The following is a 25738-nucleotide window of genomic DNA, read 5'->3' on the forward strand; positions in this document are numbered from 1 at the left end:
TGAATAGAGGGTCAGCGCTGTCAGGGAAGGGTTTATGAAATAGATGGCCTTTGGTATGGTAGCAGTCGGTTAAGCATCTGCCTTCAGCTCAGGTCAAGATCTCCAGGTCCTGGGATTGAGCCCCATGAGCCTCATGGGTGAGTCTGCTTCTCCTCCCCCCTCCCCCCCGCCTCTCCCCCTGCTTGTTGTCTCTGTCTCTCCCTCTCTTTTTTTCTTTTCTTTTCTTTTTTTTTTTTTTAAAGATTTTATTTATTTGACAGAGATCACAAGTAGGCAGGGAGGCAGGCAGAGAGAGAGGAAGGGAAGCAGGCTCCCCGCTTAGCAGAGAGCCCGATGCGGGGCTCCATCCCAGGACCCTGAGATCATGACCTGAGCCAAAGGCAGAGGCTTAACCCACCGAGCCACCCAGGCGCCCCTCCCTCTCTTTCTTAAATGAATAAAATCTTTTTAAAAAATGAAATATATGGCCTTTGAGCTGACTTGTTATTCTAACTTTTTTTTATGCAAACAAAATCAGTGTTCAGAGTATAAAGTTCTTTACCCAAAGTTACTCCAGTTTTAAGCGTAGGTAATTTGTGTTTCAAGATGGTTTGAATCTAAAGTACACGTTTTTTTTCTCTACTTCATGTCATTTCTCTATAAGCAAAGGGAAATAGAGAAAACCTCTTTCAGTTTAAGCAAGATGGGGAGTTGGAACAGCAGGGCATGAACATCGCCAATGACTGATTTTGTGGAATTACTGTTTTTTTGATCTTTAACTTTCAGATGATTTGTGTATGTTTGGGATATGAATATTCCACCATTTACATCTGTGATTATATTGTCTGATTTATACAAAGCTGTGATTTTTTTAAAGAGTTCTATAACTTGGGGGTGCCTGGGTGGCTCAGTGGGTTAAAGCCTCTGCCTTTGGCTCAGGTCATGATCTCAGGGTTCTGGGATCGAGCCTTGCATCGGGCTCTCTCTGTTCAGCGGGAAGCCTGCTTCCTCCTCTCTCTCTGCCTGCCTCTCTGTCTATCAAATAAATAAATAAAATCTTTTTAAAAAAGAATAATAACTTGGATGTCAAGGAACTTTTTCTTTGTCATAGAAATTTGTCCTTGGTTATAATGTTCCTTCACATTCATTTTAGTAATAGTCATAAATTTAAGGAAGATTGTTGAATTTTGACATTTTTGGTTTCTTCTTAAGGTTTTGGGGGGGGTTTGTTTTGTTTTGTTTTGTTTTAGTTTCAGGAGTAGACTTTAGTGATTTATCACTTACAGATCATACCCAGTGCTCATCCCAACAAGTGCCCTCTTTAATCCCCATCACCCACTTATTCCATCCCATCACCCATCTCCCCTCCAGCAACCCTCAGTTTGTTCTCTATAGTTAAGAGTCTCTTATGGTTTGCCTCCCTCTCTGTTTTTATCTTATTTCTCCTTACCTTTCCCAATGTTCATCTGTTTTGTTTTTTAAATTGCGCATGAATGAAATCATATGGTATTTATCTTCCTCTGACGTATTTCACTTAGCGGTAATACACTCTAGTTTCATCCATGTTGTTGCAAAAGGCAGTTTTATTTTTTTCCAATGGATGAGTAATATTCCATTGTATTTTTTTTTATGTGTGTGTATGTATTTATATACACACACACACACATACCCCACAGCTTCTTTATCCATTCATCAGTCAATGGACATTTGGGCTCTTTCCATAGTTTGGCTATTGTTGATAGTGCTGCTGTAAATATTGGGGTGCATGTGTCCTTTAGAATAAGTATTTTTGTATTCTTTGAATAAATACCTAGTAGTGCAGTTGCTGCGTTACAGGGTAGCTCTGTTTTTAACTTTTTAAGGAACTTCCATACTGTTTTCCAGAGTGGCAGTTGCTTCTCAAATTTTAACATAATGTGTTATTGTCTACAAAACTACTTTTGATTTCAGCTTTTTAGAGTTTATTAAGAACAACTTGATATCTATCAGAAGTCTTAAAAATCATTATTCTACTTTTCAGCATTACTACTAAGGGAAAAATTACAAGAACACAACAATGTGTGTGCAAGAATACTTAAACACTGTTAACAGTCAAAATTTTAGGAAAACAAATCTCTTGAATCAGGAGGAGGTTTGGTTATGTAAATAATAGTTTTTATTAAGTTTATGGTATTCATAATACTAAAGTATACTAGGCAGACATTAACATGATGAAATACATATGTATGTATTGACTTGAAATATTCACTACATGGTATATAAAAATAGTTTGCAAAATAGCATTGGACTTATAGTAACATGCATATACTTAGGAATGCACAGAAAAAAGTTTAGGTGTATAAACCAGATGTTAATTTTGATCATCTGTGCATCTAGATTACAAGTTGTTTTTACTTTGTTATATATTTTTCTTGTATTATGAGTGTTTTTTCCCTGAGCTTCTATTGTATCCAAAAACAGATTTAAGTGTATAAAGAAGAGGGATGAATGGAGTCCTTATTATTTTTTAAGCTACATTGTGTTATAAAGATTTGTTATCTTAGCTAAGCTTTTGAGAAACACCAGTTAAGTTCAAAGTGATAGTCTATGACAGGTATGTAGAACGCAGAGAAGTCTGTGGCAGCTTTGTTCCAAATTCCGTGAGTTTTAACATCTAGGCAGGATGGAGATAATGAAAGAAATCCTCTTGAGATGCCTAATGACAGCATATATCCAAAGAGAAAATCCCCAACTTCAGGAAGGTGTTGCAAGGAAGGACCCAGAGATAAGATCATGAGTTTGTTAAATAGGCATTTGAAGTCTGCACTCAAACAAAAAAAAATAAAAGATTAAGGCTTAAGAATTCTGTGACTGGAATATTTGTGCCTAGACTGTATCTGAGGTGATTAATACTTGGTCTTTGATGTGAATTAAATCTTAATAAATGATTTATTAATAAAAGGTAAACTGGTCAAAAAATACACTCTCACTAACAGGATGAGTTAATGTAAATCTGAAAGAAATAAATGCTTTTCTTTCCTGTGAAGAAAACACCTTTTAAGTGTACAACTTACTTTTTAAATTTCAATAATATGTTACTAGAAAATATTAAATTTTAGGTAGGTTAGTATTCTGTGAAGTAATTTTTTATACTTCTTTACAGATTCTTGATTTCTTAAGCATGGATGAAATTAGGAATAATTCTGAAGTTCAAAACCAAGAATGTGGCTTTCGGAAAATTGCCTGGGCATTTCTCAAGGTATGTTTTTCACCCATTTTAAGTGCTTTAAAAATCCTCTTCAAATCTGATTGGCTGCATTTTCCTAAGCAGTTTAGTTTCGTATAAGGAGTTATGATCTAAGATTTCAGTTGTGAAAAGTTATTAATGCAAGCTAAGGTGACAACTTGGATTCTTAAATATCTATTGAGTGTCTAGTGTGTGCCAGATACACTATTTGGTTCTGAGTATGAAGTATTAAAAAAGATACACAACAACCTGCCATCATTTATTCACCTTAAAAGATATTTATTAAACCCTTTCTGTGTGCCAGCAATGGTTCAAGTCAGTGGATAAGAAAATAAACTCCTTGACCTTATTTTTTTTTTTTTTTTTAAGATTGTATTTACTTATTTGACAGATGGAGATCACAGAGAGGCAGGCAGAGAGAGAGGAGGAAGCAGGCTCCCTGCTGAGCAGAGAGCCCGATGCGGGGCTCAATCCCCGGACCCTGGGATCATGACCTGAGCCGAAGGCAGAGGCTTTAACCCACTGAGCCACCCAGGTGCCCCACTCCTTGACCTTATTGACTTCATATTCTAGCAAGGAAAACAGATATAAAACAATTGCTTATACAATTTATCAATTATTGCAGTTTTTGTAAATACTGTGTGGAGGTCAAGGAAAGATTTCCTAAGGAAAAAACATTGAACCTGAGTATTAGCTAGATGGTAGCAGGGGGGAAGAGAAAGTTGTGGGTAGATAGAGGGTACAATATTTGCAAAAACCCTGATGTTGGAAGGAGCGAGATACCCTCAAATAACCAAAAGGCCACCGAGATTGGAGGACAGAGACTGAGGGGGCAAATGGTTATCTTGATCATGCAAGGTCTCTGAAGCCATTATAGCAACAGGAAGCCATTACAGAATTCTAAAGAACAATGGAAAGCCATTATAAGATTTTAAACAAAACAGTAGAATAGGGCGCCTGGGTGGCTCAGTGGGTTAAGCCTCTGCCTTGGGCTCAGGTCGTGATCTCAGGGTCCTGGGATCGAGTTCTGCATCAGTCTCTCTGCTCGGCAGGGAGCCTGCTTCCTCCTCTCTCTCTCTGTCTGCCTGCCTCTCTGCCTACTTATGATCTCTGTCTGTCAAATAAATAAATAAACTCTTAAAAAAAAACAGTAGAATAATCCAACTTATGTTTTAGAAAGATTACTTTGCTTGGTGGAGGATGAAATTAGAGAGGGTGTACATATATATACTGGAAGATTAAGGTTGAAAATTCTTACAGCAATCTTGGTAGGAAATGATGGTGTCTTTAACTAGAGTGTTTCTGCATAGATGGGAGATGTGATGGGTTGATTTTTACAAAAGGGGAAATGTTAATTTTATAATTCTTTTATCTGGTATCCTTTATTTCTGATTTCAAATATAAATGAATTATAAAAAAATCGGAGGGGGAGACAAACCATGAGAAACTGTGGACTCTCAGAAACAAACTGAGGGTCTTGGAAGGGGGGTGGTGTGGGGATGGGTGAGCCTGGTGGTGGGTATTAAGGAGGGCATGTATTGCATGAGCACTGGGTGTGGTGCATAAACAATGAATCTTGGAACACACACATGCACACAAATTAAATTTTTTTAAAGTCTTGAAATTAACCTATTTTGTACAATTTATAAAACTTTCTATTTGTGTATCCATCCTTTGAACAATATTTATTTAGTGTCTGTGAAGTGCCAGGTACTCTGCTAAATACATAGCATTCATAGATAAATTAGAGATTGTCCTTGCCCTCCAGCTCAGTTTCCATGTAAACATATTACTTGCATGATTTTGTGCTATAGAGTAGATGCTGTGAAAAAGCAGGTAAGTCATTTAATCCATATTGGGGGTTAGAGAGAGGCTTTAGAAGAAGTGCAGGCCGGGGCACCTGGGTGGTTAAGCTCAGGTCATGATCTCAGGGTCATGAGATCCAGCCCTGTGTGGGGATCTGCACTGAGCATGGACACTGCTTGGGATTATCTCTCCCTCTCCCTCTACCCTGCTTGCATGTGTGCGTGCTCGTGCTCACTCGCTCTCCCTCTCTCTCTGAAAATAAATGAAATCTTAAAAAAAAAAAAAAAAAAAGGAGTGCAGTCTGACTGCTGAAAGGAAGCCAGATTGGCTGTAGGAGGAAATAAAGTGGACTTAGGAATCCTTTGGTCCAGTATAGCTTCTAAAATTACCCTTTTGTAACCTGTTACAACTTTTCTCTATCCCCTTCATACTGCTTTAGGGCAAAAAAAAAAAAAAAATTGTTTACACATAGTAAATACTGTCATTGTGTGGTCTTATCAGAAAGCACTTTTGTTCCTTTTAAAAATGCTAAGATTTGTGCAGAACTGCAGTAGTAATTACAAATTGCACTTGGGAAACAATGTGTTACAGCATTTTTACCTTTAAGTGTGTGTAGATTTTTATTTATCCATTTTATGCCATTGGCAGAAATGGCAAATCAGGAATTCTCCCATCTCTACCCCCTACAAAGTGTAAGTATTCTGTGTACTTCCTCTACTGTAACACTTCTGTATTGCCTTCATAGAATCTAAGTTTTTTAAAGTCACCGAAGTGACTTCTTTTTGACAAATTCGTTGAACATGTTTTAGTCCTTATTTTACCAGATCTCTGCATTTTTTAGCACTCTCTTGAAACTCTCTCTTCTTTAATTATCACCAGCTCCCAGCATATTAGTGGCACACAGAAAGTGTTCAGTGAATGTCTGTTGAGAGAATTAACAAATGTATGGATTAGGAAAAATCCACCTTTGGAAGTAGCATGGGGGTGCCTGGGTGGCTTGGTTGGTGAAGCGTCTGCATTCAGCTCAGGTCAAGATCCTGGGACCCTGCGTCAGGCTCTGCACTCAGCAGCGAGCCTACTTCTTCCTCTCCTTTTGCCTCTCCCCTCTGCTCATGCTTTCTCACTCTCTCTCATATAAATAAATAAAATCTTTAAGAAAGTGGCATGAATCAAATTAAAGTTTAAGTGTGTTAATACCTGTACCATTGATTCCAGTAATGTCCTAGATAACTGTAAATTTACTGTAGTGGTCCAAATAAACCCCAACGGACCCTACCCAGATATAAATGAGACTTTATCTTAATTCTCAGCCAGAGGCACTTTTAATTCATTTAGCATATATATATTACTATTATTATACATTATAAAATAATAAAGCCTTATTTAGCCACATTTTACATTATATAATTGTAACTATAATGACAGGATCTTGGCTGATTTTAGTCATGACTCATGCTAAGCATCATACTAGTGTAAACTAGATTGCATGGTGAGTATTAAAACAACCTATAGAAAGTATGATTTAGAAGCTGGGGAATAATATCTCCTTATAATATTATTCTCTTAAAAGCTTCAGGCAGATAGGAGTAGGATTTATGAAGGAAGTCTCTCGAAGGCTTAATGTTTAATTACCGAACACATCTATTGAAACTATTCTTTATCCCTGTATATCATAACCATCTCTCAGCTTATGACCTCCATTGACTTTACATCCTTCCCTAAAAGGCTAAGGATGAAATGGGCTATATTTTTGCCAGCTCTGTTGATTGATGCCTCATTCCTGAACACACTGCAATCTGTATTCTGTTTCAGCTCTGAAAGTATCTCCAAACAAATCATCAGTGACTTCTGTTTGCCACATTAGTGAGTGAACATTTTTCCTTTATACTTTTATCACACCTGTGTGTGTTTAATACATCACTCTTTTGAACCTCTGTTACCTTGGTTTTCTTGACACCATCTTTTCCTGCATTTCCCTATTACTGTTTCTTCAATTTCCTTCATGGTCTTCCACTTCCCTCTCTAATATCAATCCTACTCATGGTTTCAGCTTTATTCTACTTTTCTTAGACTCTTTTCTTGCCTCCACCTCAGATTTCAGATATTTCAACTTGGACAACCTATAAATATCAGACTTCCCCAATCTGAGCATCCTACCTAAATCCTCTGCTACTTCAGTGGGTAGCACTGCCATCAGCCCAGTCTCCCCATTTAGAGCCCTAGAGTTGCACTGTTCATTTTGGTAGCCACAAATCACATGTGGCTAATGAATTCAAATTAAGTAATTAAAATTAAATGTAATTAAAATTTGAGTTCCACAGTTGCAGTAGTCAAACTTCAAGTGCTCGATAAACCATATGTGACCAGTGTGTCTTGTGTTGGGGGTACCACAAGTATAAAATGTTCGCATCATCACAGAAGATTTTCTTGGACAGCACTGCCTTAGAGTCTTTCCTAAATCTTCCCTTTTTTTCCCTTTCCAAGTTGCGTCAGTCAGTAACAGCTATTGAATATATTCTCTGCTCTCAGTCCTTGTTCTCCTAGGCTGCCACCTTCATGTTCTGCCTCAGCTGTCTCCTAACTTGTAGAGGACACAAAGATTAACATGACATTTTCTACTTAGATTCATAGCCTAGTGGAAGAGGACCTATTTTGAGTTGATGAGATTTTTATTTTTCTCATAAACATCTCTATTTATTTAGTTTAAATATAAGTTGTTTTAGGTTTTTTATTGAATAGCCTTTTTTAAGAAGCTAGACTAAAATATTTTTAAATGTGATTAATGCCTGGAATGAGTTTATGTTAATTACTTTTTGAAAATGATTTTGATGTTTTAAAAATTGAAATGTTACCATTAAACATTAAAATGTTACCATTAAAGGGGTGCCTGGATGGCTCAGTTGGTTAAACATCAGACTCCTGATTTCGGCTCAGGTCATGATCTCACGGTGAGATTGAGCCCTAGGTCGGGCTTTGCATTGGGTGTGGAGTCTGCTTAAGATTTTCTCTCTTTGCCTCCCCGCCAGACTTGTGCATGTGCAGGTGCACTCTGTCTTCCCTCCCCTCTCCTGTACATGCGCTCTCTCAAAAAAAATTTTTAAAACTGTTCATTAAAAATACTGATACTGAATAAATAGAAAATGTCTTTTTGTGTTTAAATACTATGCATTTTATCACTGTTATTTCAAACAGAGGTATCTTGATTACCTCCTTTGTGCCAAGTAACATCTGACACAGTAATGTAAATGCTTTACCAACAGCCTGAACTTGTACATGCCAGGCACCTATCAGGAAAATATTTAAAAAGTAATTTGGGTTACCTTTTTTCTAAATGATCTGGAATTGTGTTTAACCAACTGTGTCAGTGTTCTTTGCTTTATATATCTAAGGAATTTCAGCAAATGAGTTTTTACTGTGTACTGTTGCTTACTGGACATATTTATTTTTAGTGAAAATAACATTTTATTGGAATTCTTATTTTAAGCTTCTCGGAGCCAATGGAAATATAAACATCAATTCAAAACTTCGTTTGCAGCTGTATTACCCACCTACTAAGCCTCGATCCCAATTAAACATTGTTGAGGTTTTTGAATGGTGGTCAAAATATCCAAGGAATCATTATCCATCAACATTATACGTAACTGTAAGAGGATTGAAAGTTCCAGAATGTGTAAGTTAATAATAGCACATAGAAAGATATGTTCTCTGTTGTTGAAATTAAATGGTGACGTTTTTCATTTCTAAAAAGATAAGACCTCTAAAATTATTTTATTAAATTTCTAGAATATAAAGGTACTTTAAATAATTTTGTATTAAGACAATGCTAGCTGATATATAAAAGATACTTAAATGAATATTAAGTCCTAAATGTAAGTTTCAGTGTGAGGAGAATTTTAAAAAGTAATACTGGTTTTTTAAAAATTAAAGGTAAAAGAATGATGTAAAGTAGGTGTTGACAAATATTTTCTGTAAAGCCCAAGAGTAGTTAATATTTTAGGCCTTGTAGGCCTAAATTTTGTTACAACTACTCAGCTTTACCTTTATAGTGAGAAAGTAGCTACATAGGTGGGTATGGATGTGTTCCAATAAAACTTTATTGGCAAAGACAACAAGCTACATTTGGCCCAGGCATTTGCAGTACCATGATTTACAGGCGCACTTTCCATAATATTATTCAAATAATCGGTAAATAATGTTTCTACTACTGTTTTCCACAGATTAAAACAATGAATGATTCTAGCAAAGAATTGGTTCTAAAACAGAACTTTTGTTTTTGTCTTATTTGCAATAAGACATTTCAGGACAGTTGTATGTTCTGTAAGTGATATTATATAAGTGTGACCACAGGGTTGGTTACATTAATTTGAATGGAGTTAAATCTCTTTTTAAGGAAAGGAAGATTTAAAAACTTAAGGTCTTTTTGATATCAGTTTTGTGATATTAAAGTGAGGAATACCGTAGTATATCAGAGCTGTGACATAACATCTGGTAGGTATTGGTGAAGAGGCAGAAACAAAGGGCTAGAGTTATTAAAACCATTTCATGTAACTATTGGAGTTCTGTTTTTTTCCTCCCAACTTTCAGGGCTTTTTGGGTATAGAACCAAGCACTTTTCATCTTATTCAGAATAGTGTGCATAAAAGTAGAATGTTTTTCTGGGTTACATTTTGAAAACATTTCCACTTTGTTTGTTTCAATATTTAAAAGACCCTAGATCCTAGAAAAGACAAAAGGGTTAATTTGATATTTATATTTTCTCATCTTCTATTCACATTCAGATAAAGCCATCTTACCGTTCTGTGGTGGCTGTCCAGGAGGAGAAAGGTAAACCAGTGTATTGTGAAGGACACCATGAGGCCAGTTCAGTAGATGCAGAACCTGGACTAGAAGATTCCAAAGAAGTAGTGAAGTGGAAACGACTGCCTGGGCAGGTGAAATACTTGATTATTCTCAATTCATTTAGAGCTGCCTATATTTATTTTAAAAGCTCCAGTAGCTCTGAGGGTAATTAGCTTACTACTGGAAACTCTCAGATTATCCTTGCTTTTAACCACAGTCTTGTCTTTCCATTAATTTACTTGATAATAATAGGGTATATATCGTGTGCATAAAAGCACTATCATAGGTTCTTTGTTTAAGGACTTAGGTTAGTTTTATCTGTTAGCTGGAGCTGCCAGAAGGAAATAATCACAGATGGGGTAGCTTAAATAACAAGCTTACTCCTTCATAATTCTGGAGGCTGAAGTCCCAAGGTTAAAGGTTGTCAGAGTTGGTTTACTCAGAGGCCTTTCTCCTTGGTTGGCAGATGACTGCCATCTTGCTCCTCTTCATGGTCTTTTCTCTCTGCATTTAGATCCCTGGTGTCTCTTCCTCTTAACAATGACAGCAAGTCTTTTTTTTTTTTTTCTTTTTTTTTTAAGATTTATTTATTTATTTGTCAGAGAGAGAGCTTGAGTGCATACACAAGCAGGGGGAGTGGCAAGCAGAGAGAGAAGTAGACTCCCTGCTGAGTAAGGAGCCTGAAAAGCAGTCTCTTAACTGACTGAGCCACCCAGGTGTCCCAGGGACAGCAAGTCTTATTAGATTAGGACTCCACCCTAAAAAAAATGCTCTTTAAAAATTTTTATCTCCAAATACTGCTACATTCTGAGGTACTGGAATTAGAGCTTCAGCATACAAATTTTGGGGGACACAATTCAATCCATAACAGCAATTAAAAAAAGATTTTTTTTGATGTTTTAAGAGGTAAATCTTTTAATGAGTTTTCTTAGTAAAATGGATTTTATTTTAAAAAATGGATCATTCTGATAGATTCATGAGATTTTTTTACAGTCCCCAGCTTCTTCACATTTTGATGGAATTATATATGTATATTTTTCTACCATAGGTTGAGGATTATTTAAGCTTTTATTAATGGTTATCATATTTTGCAGTAGCAAAAAGCATTGCTGATACAGTTTTGCAAATCTATTACTTAGTTCCACAAAGAGTAGAGTGGTTCATTTTGTACATCTGAGCCATTGCCAAATGCAGTTTATCCAAAATCTTAATTTATCCAAACATTCAGGATGCTGTGACTAAAATATGAAAAGACATTTGCAAGGAAGTGTACCACATTCATTGCATCTAGTAAAGAACCAATATGTGTTTAATTGAACTTTCAAAATAATAAACCCAGAAACTAAGGATCACTGAAGTTTGGAAGAGGTGTAATTAGGATAAATAAAAGTAGTATTTTCTACAGTAGATATTATACATGGAAAGTTTTGGTTTCATTTGATAATAGGAAATGAAAACATAAAAATTATGAAATTTTAATAAAATTAGTGAATGAGAAACCAACAGGAGGTGATTACTCTGAAAATACCTTTCAGAAGGTAGGCACAAATGATGGTTATTTTAAGAGATAAAAAGAGAGAGAAAATGAGCATTCATACAGCCCACGCTTAAGCTAGGCCTTTAGGGCAGTTATGGTCTCAGAAGAAGTTTATGGCTCAGCAAAAATCACGAAAATCTCTGTCATGGAATAAGGATGTTATGACGTTTTGTGATAAGACGTTTTGTGTGTGTGGCAATATATAGACATATCATTGTGTGTGTGTGTGCCAATGCGCACGCAATAGTGACAGCTTTAGAGTACTACATAATGAATTTTCTTTATTTTTTTAAAATAATTTTATTTATTTATTTGACACAGAGAGAGAGAGAGCTAAAGAGGGAACACAAGCAGGGGAAGCGGGAGAGGGAGAGGCAGGCAGGGAGCTCGATGCGGGGCTCGATATCATGACCTGAGCCAAAGGCTTAGGCTTACTGACTGAGGCACATAGGCGCCCCAATTACGAATTTTTGGTGAATTAAGTACTATTTAGAAGTGGAGTGTAAAGTGACTTTATTTTATGGAGACCTGATCTCCTCGTTAGGAAATAAAATAATTTACTATAGTTTTCCATCCATTCTGTTTACTTTCCTCTTTCTCTGCATTAGTCAAGGGGCTTAAAAATAAAGCTCTACCACTGCAGTAATTTAACAACTAGCCTTCAAATTTTAATGCTTCTTAATTTATTTTTTTTTGAATGTATGTTTTTAGGCTTGCCGTATCCCAAATAAGCACCTCTTCTCACTAAATACAGGAGAACGAGGATGTTTTTGTCTTGCTTTCTCTCATAATGGAAGAATATTAGCAGCGGCCTGTGCCAGCCGAGATGGATATCCAATTATCTGTGAGTAATAATTCTATCTATTTAATGGTATTGAAGTCTATCTGGAAGACGTTTGTTTTTTAAAATTCATTGAAATCTTAATTTGAGTAACCCCCAGTTTTTTAATAATTATTTCACAGCTTTCTATAAAATATATGTTCAGAAGTAGAATGAGAATAATCAAATGAAGGGTGGCAAGTTTATTTGTGAAACATGCAAGAGGATTTTTATAAGCATTTTCTTAAATATGGAAATTTAGAAACATGAAGGGATTAATAAATCCCATGAAGAATTCTAGCCCATGTGGTCAGTTGATAGAAGTGATAATTTAAATTATGAAAGCCGTCAAATTTCATATGCAGTAGAAAGTAACAGCTCAGGACAGGAGTACCTAGAGGACGATTTCTCAGTAGTAGGGAAGGCAGCAGAGAGACCAAAAACCCACTTTCAAATTGCCTTTAAAAAATACAGAAAACCGTGTTAAAAAGGAAAATTTCTGTAGCTTTAAGTGAGCATTCTCTACTCTTCTAAAGTGAGAGACATTAAATACTTTCCCTAATTTCTTGTGTAATAATGAAAACCAGCTTCCTCAGCAGGAAGTTGCCTGCCCCTTGTGGGCGTTTGCCCTAAGTACTAGGTGGTATTAAATTTCCCTCAGCCTCACAGAGTTTATTTCAGATGATTTATTCTTTTCAGCAAGGACTCATAATTGGCTTGGCTAGCACTTATTAAATAAATACTCCTCTTCATGAAATAATGTTAGCTTTAAAAAACAAAATTACTTTTGTAGCTTGATTATGACTGTGCTATTTTAAAAATTCACCAAAACCAATGCATGGAGGAAAAAAGATTCTTAGGACATCTACTCCAGAGAATTAATAGTGATTTCTTTTTTGGGTAGTGAAAGAATTATTTTCATTCTGATTTATATTTTAGCATTTCAGTGATAAATATGTGTTACTTTATTCTTAAAGAAATCTTATTCAGAATGCTATATAAATTTAGACATTTATTATTATTGCTTAAGTTTCCAAAGCACAGAAGAATTTTTGTCTTTGGTTTCTGATTATTTGGCTATGATGTGTCTACTTGGAATTTGTTTAGCTTGTTGGATATGTAGATTACTGTTTTTCACAAAATGAAGTTTTCAGTCTTTCTTTCTTCAAATTGTTCTTCTCCTTTCTATTTTTTCTCTTCTGAGACTCTCATCATCTCATTGTTCTTACACCTGGTGGTGTCCCACAAGTCCCTGAAGCTTTATACATTTTTCTTCATTGTTTTTCCTTCTGTTCCTCAGACTGCATAATCTCAAATGACCTGTCTTCAAGTTGTTTCTTCTGCCAGCTCAGATCTGTTAGTGAACCTCTTTAGTGAATTGTTTATTTCCATTATTGTACTTTTCAACTCTAGAATTTTTGTCTTTTTTAATAATTTCTGTCTCTTTATTGATACTGTTATTTTAGCAAGAAATTATTCTCACACCTTAATTCTTTAGACATGGTTTTCTTTTTATCTTTGAACATATTTATAAGAGTGAATTTAAATAAAGTTTTTGTCCAGAACTATGTCTTGGCTTCTTCATGGTCAGTTTCTGTGGACTGCCTTGTTTCCTGTGGGTGGCTCTACTGGACTGTTTTGGTTTTTTCTTGTCTCCATATTACATGTGTGGCAGGTCTGGAAATCAGATTCCTCTCCTTCCCCTGCACCTACCCGCCCAGGATTTGTTGTTTCTGAAGTCTCTGCTCACTTAGCTTGGTGGTCAGCTATGGTAGAGATTTTTAAATGGTTTGAGTGAGTAGATCGCCCAGCCTTTACCAAGCAGGTGTGTGGGGGTGTGTGTGTGTGTGTGCGTTCTTAACACTTCACCGCAGGCAGTTGCAGCTCTGCCTTACTTCACTTTCAGGTCAGTCAGAGGGAGAGAGGGCCTCTGGTCTTTTTGTTCACATACATATGTCCTGCTGGGTTCCCAGGAATTTGTTGGATCTTTTTAAAGTCCTCTCTGGACATCTCATTCCCAGTTTTTTCCTTTCTCATTTTTTTGCTCAGCCTCTCCTTGGCCACTCTCCTTAGCTTCAGTTGGCATCACTGCCTCAGCCAACTGTGCCACTGATTATTTCAGCATGCACCCTGGGGTTAGGGCTTTTCACACAGAGCAGACTCTGAGCCAAGCCAAGGAAAGCCAAACCCTGGGAATGGAGCTTTTCAGTGGTAAGTATTGGAAGTAGGGCTTCGTGGGGAGCTTCTTATATTTTCTGGCCCATCCCATGGCTACTAGGCTGCTGGCTTTAAGTTGTGAGGCTATTGGTTTCTCTAGCTGCTCTGCAGCTTGGGAGAGGGGAATGGGACCATGGCAAGTTAAAATGCCACAAAGCTCATGTTCTTACCAAGATTAAGCTGTTTTTCTTGAATAAATGCTCCTCAGGTTGTTGCAAGCCTTTGTTTAACTTCTAGAGTTCAGAAAAAGTTAATTTGGATAATTTTTGCGGTGTTTTCGTTGCTTTTATCAGGGAGCAGATATTCTGAGGTCCTTCTTTGCTATTCCAGAAGTACTTCTGTACTGCTTTGTATTTTAAAGGGCATTTGGTTTTACCACTAGGTGGAAGTAGAGACTTGCAAATTTTGTTGTTCTCAAGTCACTTTTTCAAAGCTTTCATTGTGAACCTAACTTAGAGCAATACTGTAATGTCTTGTTTATCAGATTAGGTCTCTGTTAATTCTCTTATTATATCATTTTAGTATTGGAATTTTTTTTCAAACAAGGGCTGCCTGGGTGACTCACCTGACTAAGCATCTTCCTTCAGTTCAGGTCATGATTCCAGGGTTCTGACAGGATTGGGAGACTCCTCCCTCTCCCTTTGCCCCTTCCCTTGGCTGGCGCTCACTCTCACTTTCTCAAACAAACAAACAAACACATAAATAAATAAAATCTTTTTTTAAAAAAGAATTCTTTTCTAATAGTAGCACAGTTTAAATTTCTTCTTTAAATAATTAAAATTTTGGCTGGAATTTAATTGATTTTCAGGTAAAGTAATATCTTATTCATGAAAACCCAAATTAAGAATCTTTGAAATGAATTGCAATTTAACTGTTATCTATTATTTGATTAATAAATTGATTGTGAAAAACTACTAGGAAAATTGCTTTGAGGAGATGAGAGTAATTGTAGCATGCTATAAAACTTTATATGCATAAATTCTTGTGTCTGAAGGAAATGAAAAACTACTTTTAAGTAGACTTTGAGATTTTTTTATACTGAAAATATCTTTGGTGATGGTATTCTTAGAGACTGTGTGCAAATTATTATAAGCTATATGTTTGTATGTTACTGGATTAAGGACTCTCTGGCTGGAAACCTACTAATTTTTGAATATTTTCTATAGTATATGAAATTCCTTCTGGGCGTTTCATGAGAGAATTGTGTGGCCACCTCAATATCATTTATGATCTTTGCTGGTCCCATGATGATCGCTATATCCTTACTGCATCATCTGATGGCACTGCCAGGTTAGTATACTTGAGAAGTACTTACTGTGTATGTTGGCCATCAAGGAAAGTAAAGAAAATATAAAGGGATATAGCTATTCTTAGGCTTAAGTAATATTTTGCTTATCAAGGGACTGTCATAGAGATGCATCATACAGACTGATTAGATCAGTAGTAGTAGTGGGAAAGCTTTTTCCTAAAGATGTTTTTATTAAATATATTAATATATTAAATATATCTTTTTTATGTAATACATAATGCTTCTAGTTTTTTATGTAATACATAATGCATCATCTGATGGCACTGCCAGGTTAGTATACTTGAGAAGTACTTACTGTGTATGTTGGCCATCAAGGAAAGTAAAGAAAATATAAAGGGATATAGCTATTCTTAGGCGTAAGTAATATTTTGCTTATCAAGAGACTGTCATAGAGATGCATCATACAGACTGATTAGATCAGTAGTAGTGGGAAAGCTTTTTCCTAAAGATGTTTTTATTAAATATATCTTTTTTATGTAATACATAATGCTTCTAGTTCCCAGTGTCCTTAAATGATCATTATGTACACTATTTGATTAATACTCTGCACTGTTTGACATAAGGTAAACAGTTGATATTTTCCTGGAATATAAGCTCTTAATGGTAGGGCTTCTGTTTTCCCTGTTAGCTGTGGGCAGGGGCAGGCCACAGTGATGCACAGTGCATGATAGACAGCAAGGAATGGAAACCTTGTCTAAGACAAAGGTATGGCATAAGGGGAAGAAGTTATAACTGTTAATTTACATGGAAAAATTTTTGAGCATTCTCAGACCCAAATATAACTTCTCTTGGAGTTTTCTGATACCTTGGGACACCTCTTTCTTTAAGGGGGGCACAAAATAAATTGAAATAAAGCACAGGTGCTCACAGATACAGTTCAGAACTGTGGCAGCTTGACGTTGAGATGCTGAGTGTAGTTTCCGGGGACGAGTGTCGCAGTGCCCCCTCGCTGCTGGGGCTGCGCTCTCCCTGTGGAAGGGCTCACGGCAGAACAAGTGCTGAACCCGATTTTGGCTTTTCTCCTTTTTTCATTAAAGTAAAAATCCTCTTCACATTTCTTCTGGTTAGCGAAAACAGGTACTGACGTAGGTCTTAGGTAAAAGTGAAGTGGTGTAAGGCAGACTTTGAAAAGCAGGGGATACCTACATGTAAGTGAATATGTGCCTTATGTTTTAAGAGTTTTATAGATTTTCAGTATTTGCATTTTTCAGAATGTCAGTTATAAAATAATTTAATCCCTCCCAACTTAATACGTATCATAAAATTTTTTAAATCTACTTTGTAAAATTTCATTGACACTGTTCTAGCTGCTTGTTCTACCTTGTGTGCATTCTAAATGTATTATTAGGCAGTTTTTCAAGATGCTTTATATTATATATGTATTATATATGTTATTTAATTTGACTCCAACAAACGTAGGTGGATACACATAAATCTTTATTATCTCTGTACATCAGGAAGCTGACATTTAGAGCAGTTTGGGATGCCTTCTGACTTTACTCTTATTTAATTCTGCTTTCTGTATTTTAACACACTTTTTAACAGACACTTCCAGTGTCTGAGTCTCTTCTATTACTCTTACCAGCTTCCTTTTTAATATAAAATATCTAATTAATTAAGATGTTATCAGGACTGTTGAGTTTCTGTTTAAATGCTTAAACATTTAAATGTTAAATGCTTAAACATTTCTGTTTAAATGTTTAAAAGGTGGTAATTGGTGAGACTTGATTTCCTTCCATGTGTAGCTAGGCACCTGCTGTTGGTCCCTCTTAATAGGATCCTTTGGAACCCCTGGTCTGCTTGTTGTCTCAACACAGCCATTCTGTCCCATGCCAGATTGTACTAGAGAAAAATTCAAAACCTTGGAAAGGCCTGATTGTGGATTTGTAAGTCTTAAAATCACCTGAGCTGTCATCTCAGCCAAGCAAGCTTTTTCCTTATCTTTATTCAGCTATCTTTTCTTATTCCTCTGGCAGCACATCCAAGCCTTGCGGCACTTCAAGTTCTCGACCCTGAGTCACATCTTCCCACTTTCATTAGCTGACTGCCTTCAGCTTACAGTGAATTATGCCAGACATGAACTTCCTGTATCTCCCTCTGGTTTCCCACCCAATATCTATAAATGTACCCATCTTTATCTCTGTCCACTGCTCTTAACAAAGATGTATGGGTAAGGACACCTTTCAGGCCACTCTTTGACATGTGCTTTTTTAAAAATTTTTTTTAAATTTTTTATTAACATATAATGTATTATTAAGCCTAGGGGTACAGTTCTGTGAATCGCCAGGTTTACACAGAACTCACCATAGCACATACCCTCCCCAGTGTCCATAACCCAACCACCCTCTCCATACCCCCTCCCCCCAACAACCCTCAGTTTGTTTTGTGAGATTAACAGTCTCTTACGGTTTTTGACACGTGCTTTTAATCTCAGCCCTTCAATCTACAATTCTGTTTCCTACCTCTCTTATCTCTTCAGTATCTTCCTCTCTATTGATTTTGTCCTCTCGTCTTAAAAATATGCTCAAATTTCCTTATCTTAAGAAATCTTTCAGTTCTTCCTCCTTTTCAGACTACCACATTATTTTTCTTTCTACAACATCAAGAACGTTCTACACACGTCTATAGCTCAACTCAGTGAATCTAGCTTTCACTGCCCCCCGCTGGATCAACCTTCTTTAAGAGGTCAGCAGTCTCTTGCTGATTTTCAGATCCAGTGGCCAATTTGGGTCCTTACCCTATCTGCTTTCACTGAAGTCATTAATTATTGACTAGTTTTAAAATAGTTTCAATTACATGGTTTCTTTAACAGCCTCTTCTGTTTGCTTTTCATGACTGGCCAGTTCTTGTTCCCTGTCACTTGTTCCTCTTCGAAGCTCTGCCTGTTCTCTGTAGATGTTTATTCCCAGAATCCTCCTACTTGAGCATCTTCCTTGGTTTGCTGTGCTTATCCTGGTCTCTCTCATTTTCCCCAGTTTTCAGTCTCACTTCTGTGGGCTGACTTCTAGCGCCCACTTTTTTTCTGAGTTTCACTTTCTGTTACTCTGTCTGGACTGCCAGTGGCACCTTGGATCTAAAACCAGACTTGATGATATCACCAGACTGCTTTCCTCATTTTGTCTTCTTGTGGATTTTTTAATGGCATCCACCCTGACTCCCAAGCCAGGAGTCCAGAATAGCACTCGTTTCTTTTTTTCTTCCTACCCTTCCTTCCCATATCTAAGCAGTACCACAGATCTGTCAGTTTGCCCTCCTAAAACCTTCACCATTCTGTCACACCCTTTCTATCCTCACTCCTGTTACCTTCATTCAGGCCCTTGCTATCTCTATCTTAAACTATTGGTGCTAAACTTTCCCACTGTTCAGTCTCTCATTCCTCTGTCTTTTCACAACCATGCTTCATAATGCCCTGATCTTCAGAAGTCTTCGATTCCCACCACCCTTTTGAAAATGTTCCAGCTCCTTAGCATGACATAACAGGCATGTTTCTCATTGACCCTACATCCTTCTCCTGTGCACTTGCCATGTACCCTTGGCGTCACCCACACAATCTTTTAAAATGCTCTTAGTATCTTCTTCTCCATGTCTCTTCTTCCAGTGCTTAAATGCCCTTTTCCTAGCCTTCCTGCCCAACTCAGTCACTCAGCAACCATTTAAGTGCCTTTTGTGATGGCTCATAGTCATTGTTTAAAACCCAGCTCAGATTTAACCATTTCTTGTAGTTTTCTTGTTTTTTACCAGCATATAATATTTTTATATATACACAATATAGTATAAAGTATGCTTTGTTCTTTATGTAGCTTTGATACTGATGGAGGGTGTTTCACATCATAAAAATACTTATTGTATAGGATTAACTGAGTGAAGAGAAACATTGTGGCTAGAACCAAAAAGAGTGAGGTTTTTGAAAGAGGTAAGGACTACTTAAAATGAATAAGCTAAAGTCAAAGGAAGTGAATTAGAGTTGCTAATGTTCTGAGAGGCAGAGGTATGGACTTCTGGCTGTGTCTTCTCGTTGTCTTCCTGGTTAGTGTTAGTGACTCCTGAGTTATTGTTTCCCACTGGTTAGCTCTTTGCCATGTAGGGTTAACCAAAATCTTCTTTAGTTATCTTTAGTACAAATCTGTATTTTTTCTATCCAACAGCTCTTCATATAATCAGACTTTTCCCACATATAATGGCTACCATTTAGGCATATATGTCCCCATGTTGCCCCTCATCATACATACTGTTGTAACTGTATGTTTTCTTCTTTCCCAATTGTAATAATTTTTTTGTGTGCTCATCTAGTCTTCACAGATTTGTGTATTCCCTTGTTCTCTGTGATCAGCTGTTTTTTCTCCAAACTCATTAACACATTTCTGTTGTTCTTAGACTCAACCTTTGTTTGCTTGACTAAAGCCATCATTGATTCCAGTTAGGTCTTTACATAAAAGACTTCATTTTTATTGTAAATTACTGTGTCTATTTTAATTGATCTGCTTTTAAGATGTGATTATTTCATTTCTGCCTATTTCATAGGATTTCACATAATACTGCTAAGATTTTTAAGCAAACAGCTGAAGTTTTTATCTTTTAAACAATCTTTTAACAGTCTTAATCACAAATTAGTTATTTTGTTCTTTTAGTAAGTATTGTATTTCATGTAGCATATATTCACTGAAAGTATTACTATGGTAAAAATGTTTATGCAGTGATACACGTGTTTTATTTTCACTTGAAAACATGTTCTTTCACTTCCTTCATTATTAGTTTGGATTCTTAGTAATTGTAGATCATATCCTTATTTGAAGCAGCTGCTGAGAAGACTCAGAATGTTATTCTTGAATGGCAGCTGTATTTTTTTCTTTCATCGATAATTTTGAAAAGGACTTAATTTGCTTTAGTTCTTAGGTCATGATTAAAAGAAGGAACTATAAATCCCCCTATTAAAAATTAATCTATTTTTCTAATTCTAACAATTTAATCAAACTGTTTAAAAATCCAGTGTTCCACACTCATTTAGTACCTTTTTGTCCCTAGATTTTTGCCTATTTTTACACACTGACTAGAACTGCAGAGTATTTAACATAAGTTTTAACCCTTAGGGTTTAATCTTTTGTCAGGACTGTAGCAGTGACAGTAATATTACTTTTTAAAAATTATCCATAATTTAGAGGATGACATACTAAAAGTGTTAAATATGAATTGATCGTTTAATGTAAGGTAGCCTGTTTTCTATCAAAATATCATATTTAATCTTACTTTACTCAGGTATCAAACAGTAATTTCAATATGGTTTTTAAGACTTTGAGACCACAGTCACTTCCTAGGCTTGGAAATTATAAATACAGAGTTAATGGACTAGCTTATTTTTTAAACCTCTACTAGGGAGCACTTTGCAAAAGCAATATATACAACTTAAATGGAGAATAATTCAAGCTCTCCCTATATTTTATTTTTTGTGTGTAATGTACTAAATGCCGTATTTTACCAACTATTCCTTGTGTGTTTAATAAATGTCAAAAATAATTGTTTAAAAAAATCCAAATACAATTTTTCATTTTACAGTATAGATTAAAATTAGTAGACAATATAACCATTATGCTTGATAATAACTAAGAAATAGCTTTGTCAAAATGTAAAGAACCCCAGCCATAAAATATTTGATCACATTATTTTTGATTGTTATAAAATGTAGTTTGCCTTTGGTTATTGTCATTGCTTACTTAAGTTCCATTGGCCGTGTTGGTTTTTGGAAAAAGTTTTAGAAACTTCTGCCTTTCAGAAGCAACATATAACTTTTTATCCTTTTCCAGGATATGGAAAAATGAAATAAATAATACCAATACTTTCAGAGTTTTACCTCATCCTTCTTTTGTTTACACGGCTAAATTCCATCCTGCTGTAAAGGAAGTGGTAGTTACAGGGTGCTATGATTCTGTGATACGGATATGGAAGGTTGATATGAGAGGGGATCCTGCCATATTGATTCGAGAGTTTGACATGCACAGAAGTTTCATCAACTCTCTCTGTTTTGATATTGAAGGTATGTCAAAATATATTCCAAATGAAGGCTAGTTGCATGAAGAATTTTTTAAAAATAATTTTTGTTCATTAAGATAATATTTTTAAGCTTGAGGGGGATTTTGTGTTTTGATGATTATACATTTTTAGATTTATGTGTATTTTGCAGATCATGTGATAGACCTGGGCACAGATTTGGCAGTCAGGGAGTTTTGTTTGTAATTTTAAAGTCATTAAATTCTGGGGGCGCCTGAGTGGCTCAGTCCGTTAAGTGTCCAGCTCTTGGTTTCAGCTCAGGTCATGATCTCAGGGTCATGACCTTGAGCCCCATGTTGGGCTCTGCGCTCAGCATGGAGTCTGCTTGTGCTTCTCCCTCTGCGCCTCCCCCTGCATGTGCTCTTTCTCTAATAATAAAATCTTTTTAAAAAATCATTTGTCATTAAATTCTTAAATATTTAGATTCAACTAATCTTTGCTGTAACAATCAGTCATATACCAAATTTCATAAATATATTTTGTTGGATTGGTAATTATCCCCTCAGTAGGCTTATTTCTTTCTTTTTTCAGTAGGTTTCTTTTAAGTGGCTTTTGAGTTAAAAGGTTAAAATGAGGAAGAAGAGGGAAATACCAAAAGAATATTAGATAGATAGCAGGGGAAACCTGTAATTACACTCTGTACTGAGTACATTGTGCACTGAGCACCTCTACATTCAGCTCACAGTTAATAGGTATGTATTATATAATAGTCTGAATGTATCTTAAGAAACAGTCTATTGTTGGCAGTACTTAGGATGTTTCCAGCTTTCTCCTACCATGAACATGATTTCTCTGAATAATATAGATACACATGTACATATATGTATATACAAAACTTTGTTGCACTGTTTTATAATTATTTGCTTAACATATATTCCTAGACCTGAGGTTGCTGAGTCAAACATTTCTGGAGTCCTTGCTTTGTGCTGTAATGTTTTAAGTACGGATATATAGATTATAGCTATAATTAATTAGCATAGCATCCAGATCAAAATGATAGTACTGCCAATATATTTAGTCTAACTACAGGGATGTTAAGAAATTGGAACACATTAAGGAAAAGTCACCAAGGATAGAAAGGTGTCTATAAACTTTGTCATAGTAGAAGTAGTTCAGATTATAAAAGACATGAATTTCTTCAAATACTTGACTAAGATATGCATACGTGAAACAAAAAGAAGTCAGTCTGTATTGCTCCAGTAGATAGAGATGGGACCAGAGCTACCAAAGATGGATATTCTTTGTTCTTAATTGGAAAGAACATTCTAGTATCTAGAGCAGTTCCTCAGTTGAATAGCTCCTTTGTAAAAAACCAAGTTCACAGTTACTAAACAACCGTCTGTTCTTGATGGTATGGGAGATAATCCTGAGTGAGTAAGACAGGTCTCTGAGTTTGATGGTCTCTGAGGTCCCATTCAACTATAAAATGGTTTAACTCTAAGAATATATGTTAAACTGGAGCACCTGTCATTGTTTTATTCATTCCCTATTGTTTATTGAGTTTCTACTGGTCTCAGGCATTTTGCTAACGGTATATATTAGAATATAGGTGTTTTTTCAGGAGTATAGAACAGATCATATAGGTTAATAAAGGTGAGCAATATAGATAACATACTGGATAATTCAAATGATTTGTTGGGCTATAGAATTTGACCTATATACAAATGCAATAAGATGCTCATTTCTTTGTGTATTCAATTTCATGTGAGTAAAAAAGGGAAATAAGTCTTCGAAAGTAATTCAGAAGAATGAAGAATTCATTTAAAAATAATTGGGATTTGATTATGATTTGTATTAGGGGTTTTTTTTTTAGCTTTTTTTTCTTTTTACTAAAATACTGTTTAATAGCCCTCTGATTCTTTGTTATACTGGGATGTGTTTTCCCAATTTCATTTTGTTTCTACCTGGTGTAGCATTCACAAGTGAGTAATTTTTTTTTAAATAGGTCATCACATGTATTCAGGAGATTGCACGGGGGTGATTGTTGTTTGGAATACCTATGTCAAAGTCAATGATGTGCAACATTCAGTGCGCCACTGGACTGTAAATAAGGTATATAAAATCATATTTAATACATGAGATTTAATTTTACAAATGAGAAATAAATTGAACCACATGACTTTAGAAATAAGACATCAGGACATTCTTTCTCTCTTCTCAAAAAGATTTTTTCTCAGGCCCTACAAAGTCAGTTACCATTGATTAATTGTCTAGTCTTCCTGATGGCTAATTGATGATATAGCAGCTTAGTGAAAATTTGCATTTTGGCCAAACTTTCTTATCTTTGAACCCTAATTTGTGATATGGCTTCGCTGATCCATTACTGGAATTATGCTAAAATGAGGCCTATGTTATATTACCATCTATAAGTAATAACTTATATTTTCTGCTATTCATTTTCTTTTTTTTTTTACCCCCATAACATCACTCTAAAAACAGTATGTTCAGTGTTTTGTTAACAGTATTATTTTTCACAATTATGTAATCAAAAGTATGTAATTATGACTAGGGTCTATCATTTACTCACAATAATTGTTTTCACTTGAGTTTTGCCAAGTAGGCAGAAACAGGTGATCTTTCATTTTTGGAATAGAGTCTTTTTAAGGTACCTGGTGTATTAAACAATTTTATTGGTGCATATTCAGTATTTTTAATTAAAAGTATAAAATAAATTTTTAAACCTGAGTTTGTTTTATATAAGTTGATACAGTTTGTCTTATATGCTATACTTTTGTTCTTCAGTGTTTTGTTCTTCTATTATAACAGTTGTCCTCATTTGAAAAAAAGACACTCTAAGTGAAAAAGAATTTTTATGAACTTGAGTTAAATCTGTTGAATCTATCAGATCTATTTTAAAAACTTTATTTTTAGTCATTTTCATCTAGTCTATAGAATTAATGATTGATGGCTTGGGATTCATGTGATAGCCTAATTTTACACACTTTAAGAAGAACTTTCTAATTACTTATATACCTAAGGGATTGACAAGGTTCCAAAGGCATCTTTTCCAATAAGTTGAGTGTACAGTGCAGAGTCTACTATATGTGTTAAAAAATCATGTTTCTGTACCTCACTATAATTAAAAGGCAAATTTGCCTTCAAAATCTGCAGCCTGGTAGTTACTCGAGATAGTCCAAAATAAAAAGTTAGAAAATGAGCTGAAATATCTTTTGGTAGCTGATGCCCTAGGACAAACTGTAGATTTCTTACTTGGTTCTCTTTAGCCATCAGTGTGAGAAATGCTAAATTATACTCATCTCTCCCTTGAGATGACATGTCCATGTGCTGTGGCACATACTCCGTGGTACAGAACATGAGCATTGAAACTAGGGCTTTTTTTGTTTGATTATGAATATGATAAAGAAAAAATATAGAAGAGATCATTAACAGATACTACAAATGCTAAATCTGGTGGCACTTTTGTCGAATTCATGCCTAACACTGAACTTGTCAGACAGTTTTGTGCTTTTTTTATTTTGCCCACTTGCATCTGTGTAAGTGTTGCTCAGACCCCTAGCAGTGCATCCCCACCCCCAGACTGTTGTATTTCAGTCACTGCACCCCCCATCTGTGCTGTCAGTATTTGACTTCTGTAGCAGCTAACAGCAGGCCTTCCTGTGGGCCGTGCAGTAGCGGGGCTTAGCTGCTGAGACTCGGATTGTAGCAGTTTGTCCCCCACCTCTGGTGGTGCCAAACCATCTCTGAAGAGGAGACCCTCTAGAGAAGGAGACAAAACATACTAGCAGGTCCTCGAAGGAGGAGAAGGCTAATTCAGGATTCTCCCTGGGGCTTTAAGCAGACTTGCTTTGGCATCTCTGGACTTCTGTCTAAGCAGTTTTTCATTTACGCATTTTTTTTTCTTTTTTCTAGTAATCCACTCAAGAAGGACCTTTGGTAATTTTTCCTATGTAAGGCTCATGTAGGCAGATTTTCCTTCAGTATGTAGGTCTTTCTTGACATCAT

The 25738-nt window shown here is 35.8% G+C and overlaps 1 protein-coding gene across 1 annotated transcript in view; it reads left to right on the top strand.

Moving 5' to 3' along the window:
* The window catches only part of AHI1 (Abelson helper integration site 1), a gene marked incomplete at its 3' end in the record, with an annotated part of 222969 nt that overhangs the window by 30322 nt on the left and 166909 nt on the right, over positions 1 to 25738 (top strand). The window contains 7 exon segments of the mRNA XM_080806476.1: positions 3122 to 3217; positions 8496 to 8681; positions 9790 to 9942; positions 12099 to 12231; positions 15591 to 15714; positions 21532 to 21761; positions 23721 to 23827. Of these exon segments, the coding sequence (XP_080662602.1) occupies positions 3122 to 3217; positions 8496 to 8681; positions 9790 to 9942; positions 12099 to 12231; positions 15591 to 15714; positions 21532 to 21761; positions 23721 to 23827 (1029 nt within the window).

Source organism: Martes martes, assembly GCF_963455335.1.
Source record: "Martes martes genome assembly, chromosome: 6".
Classification (NCBI taxonomy): Eukaryota; Metazoa; Chordata; class Mammalia; order Carnivora; family Mustelidae; genus Martes; species Martes martes.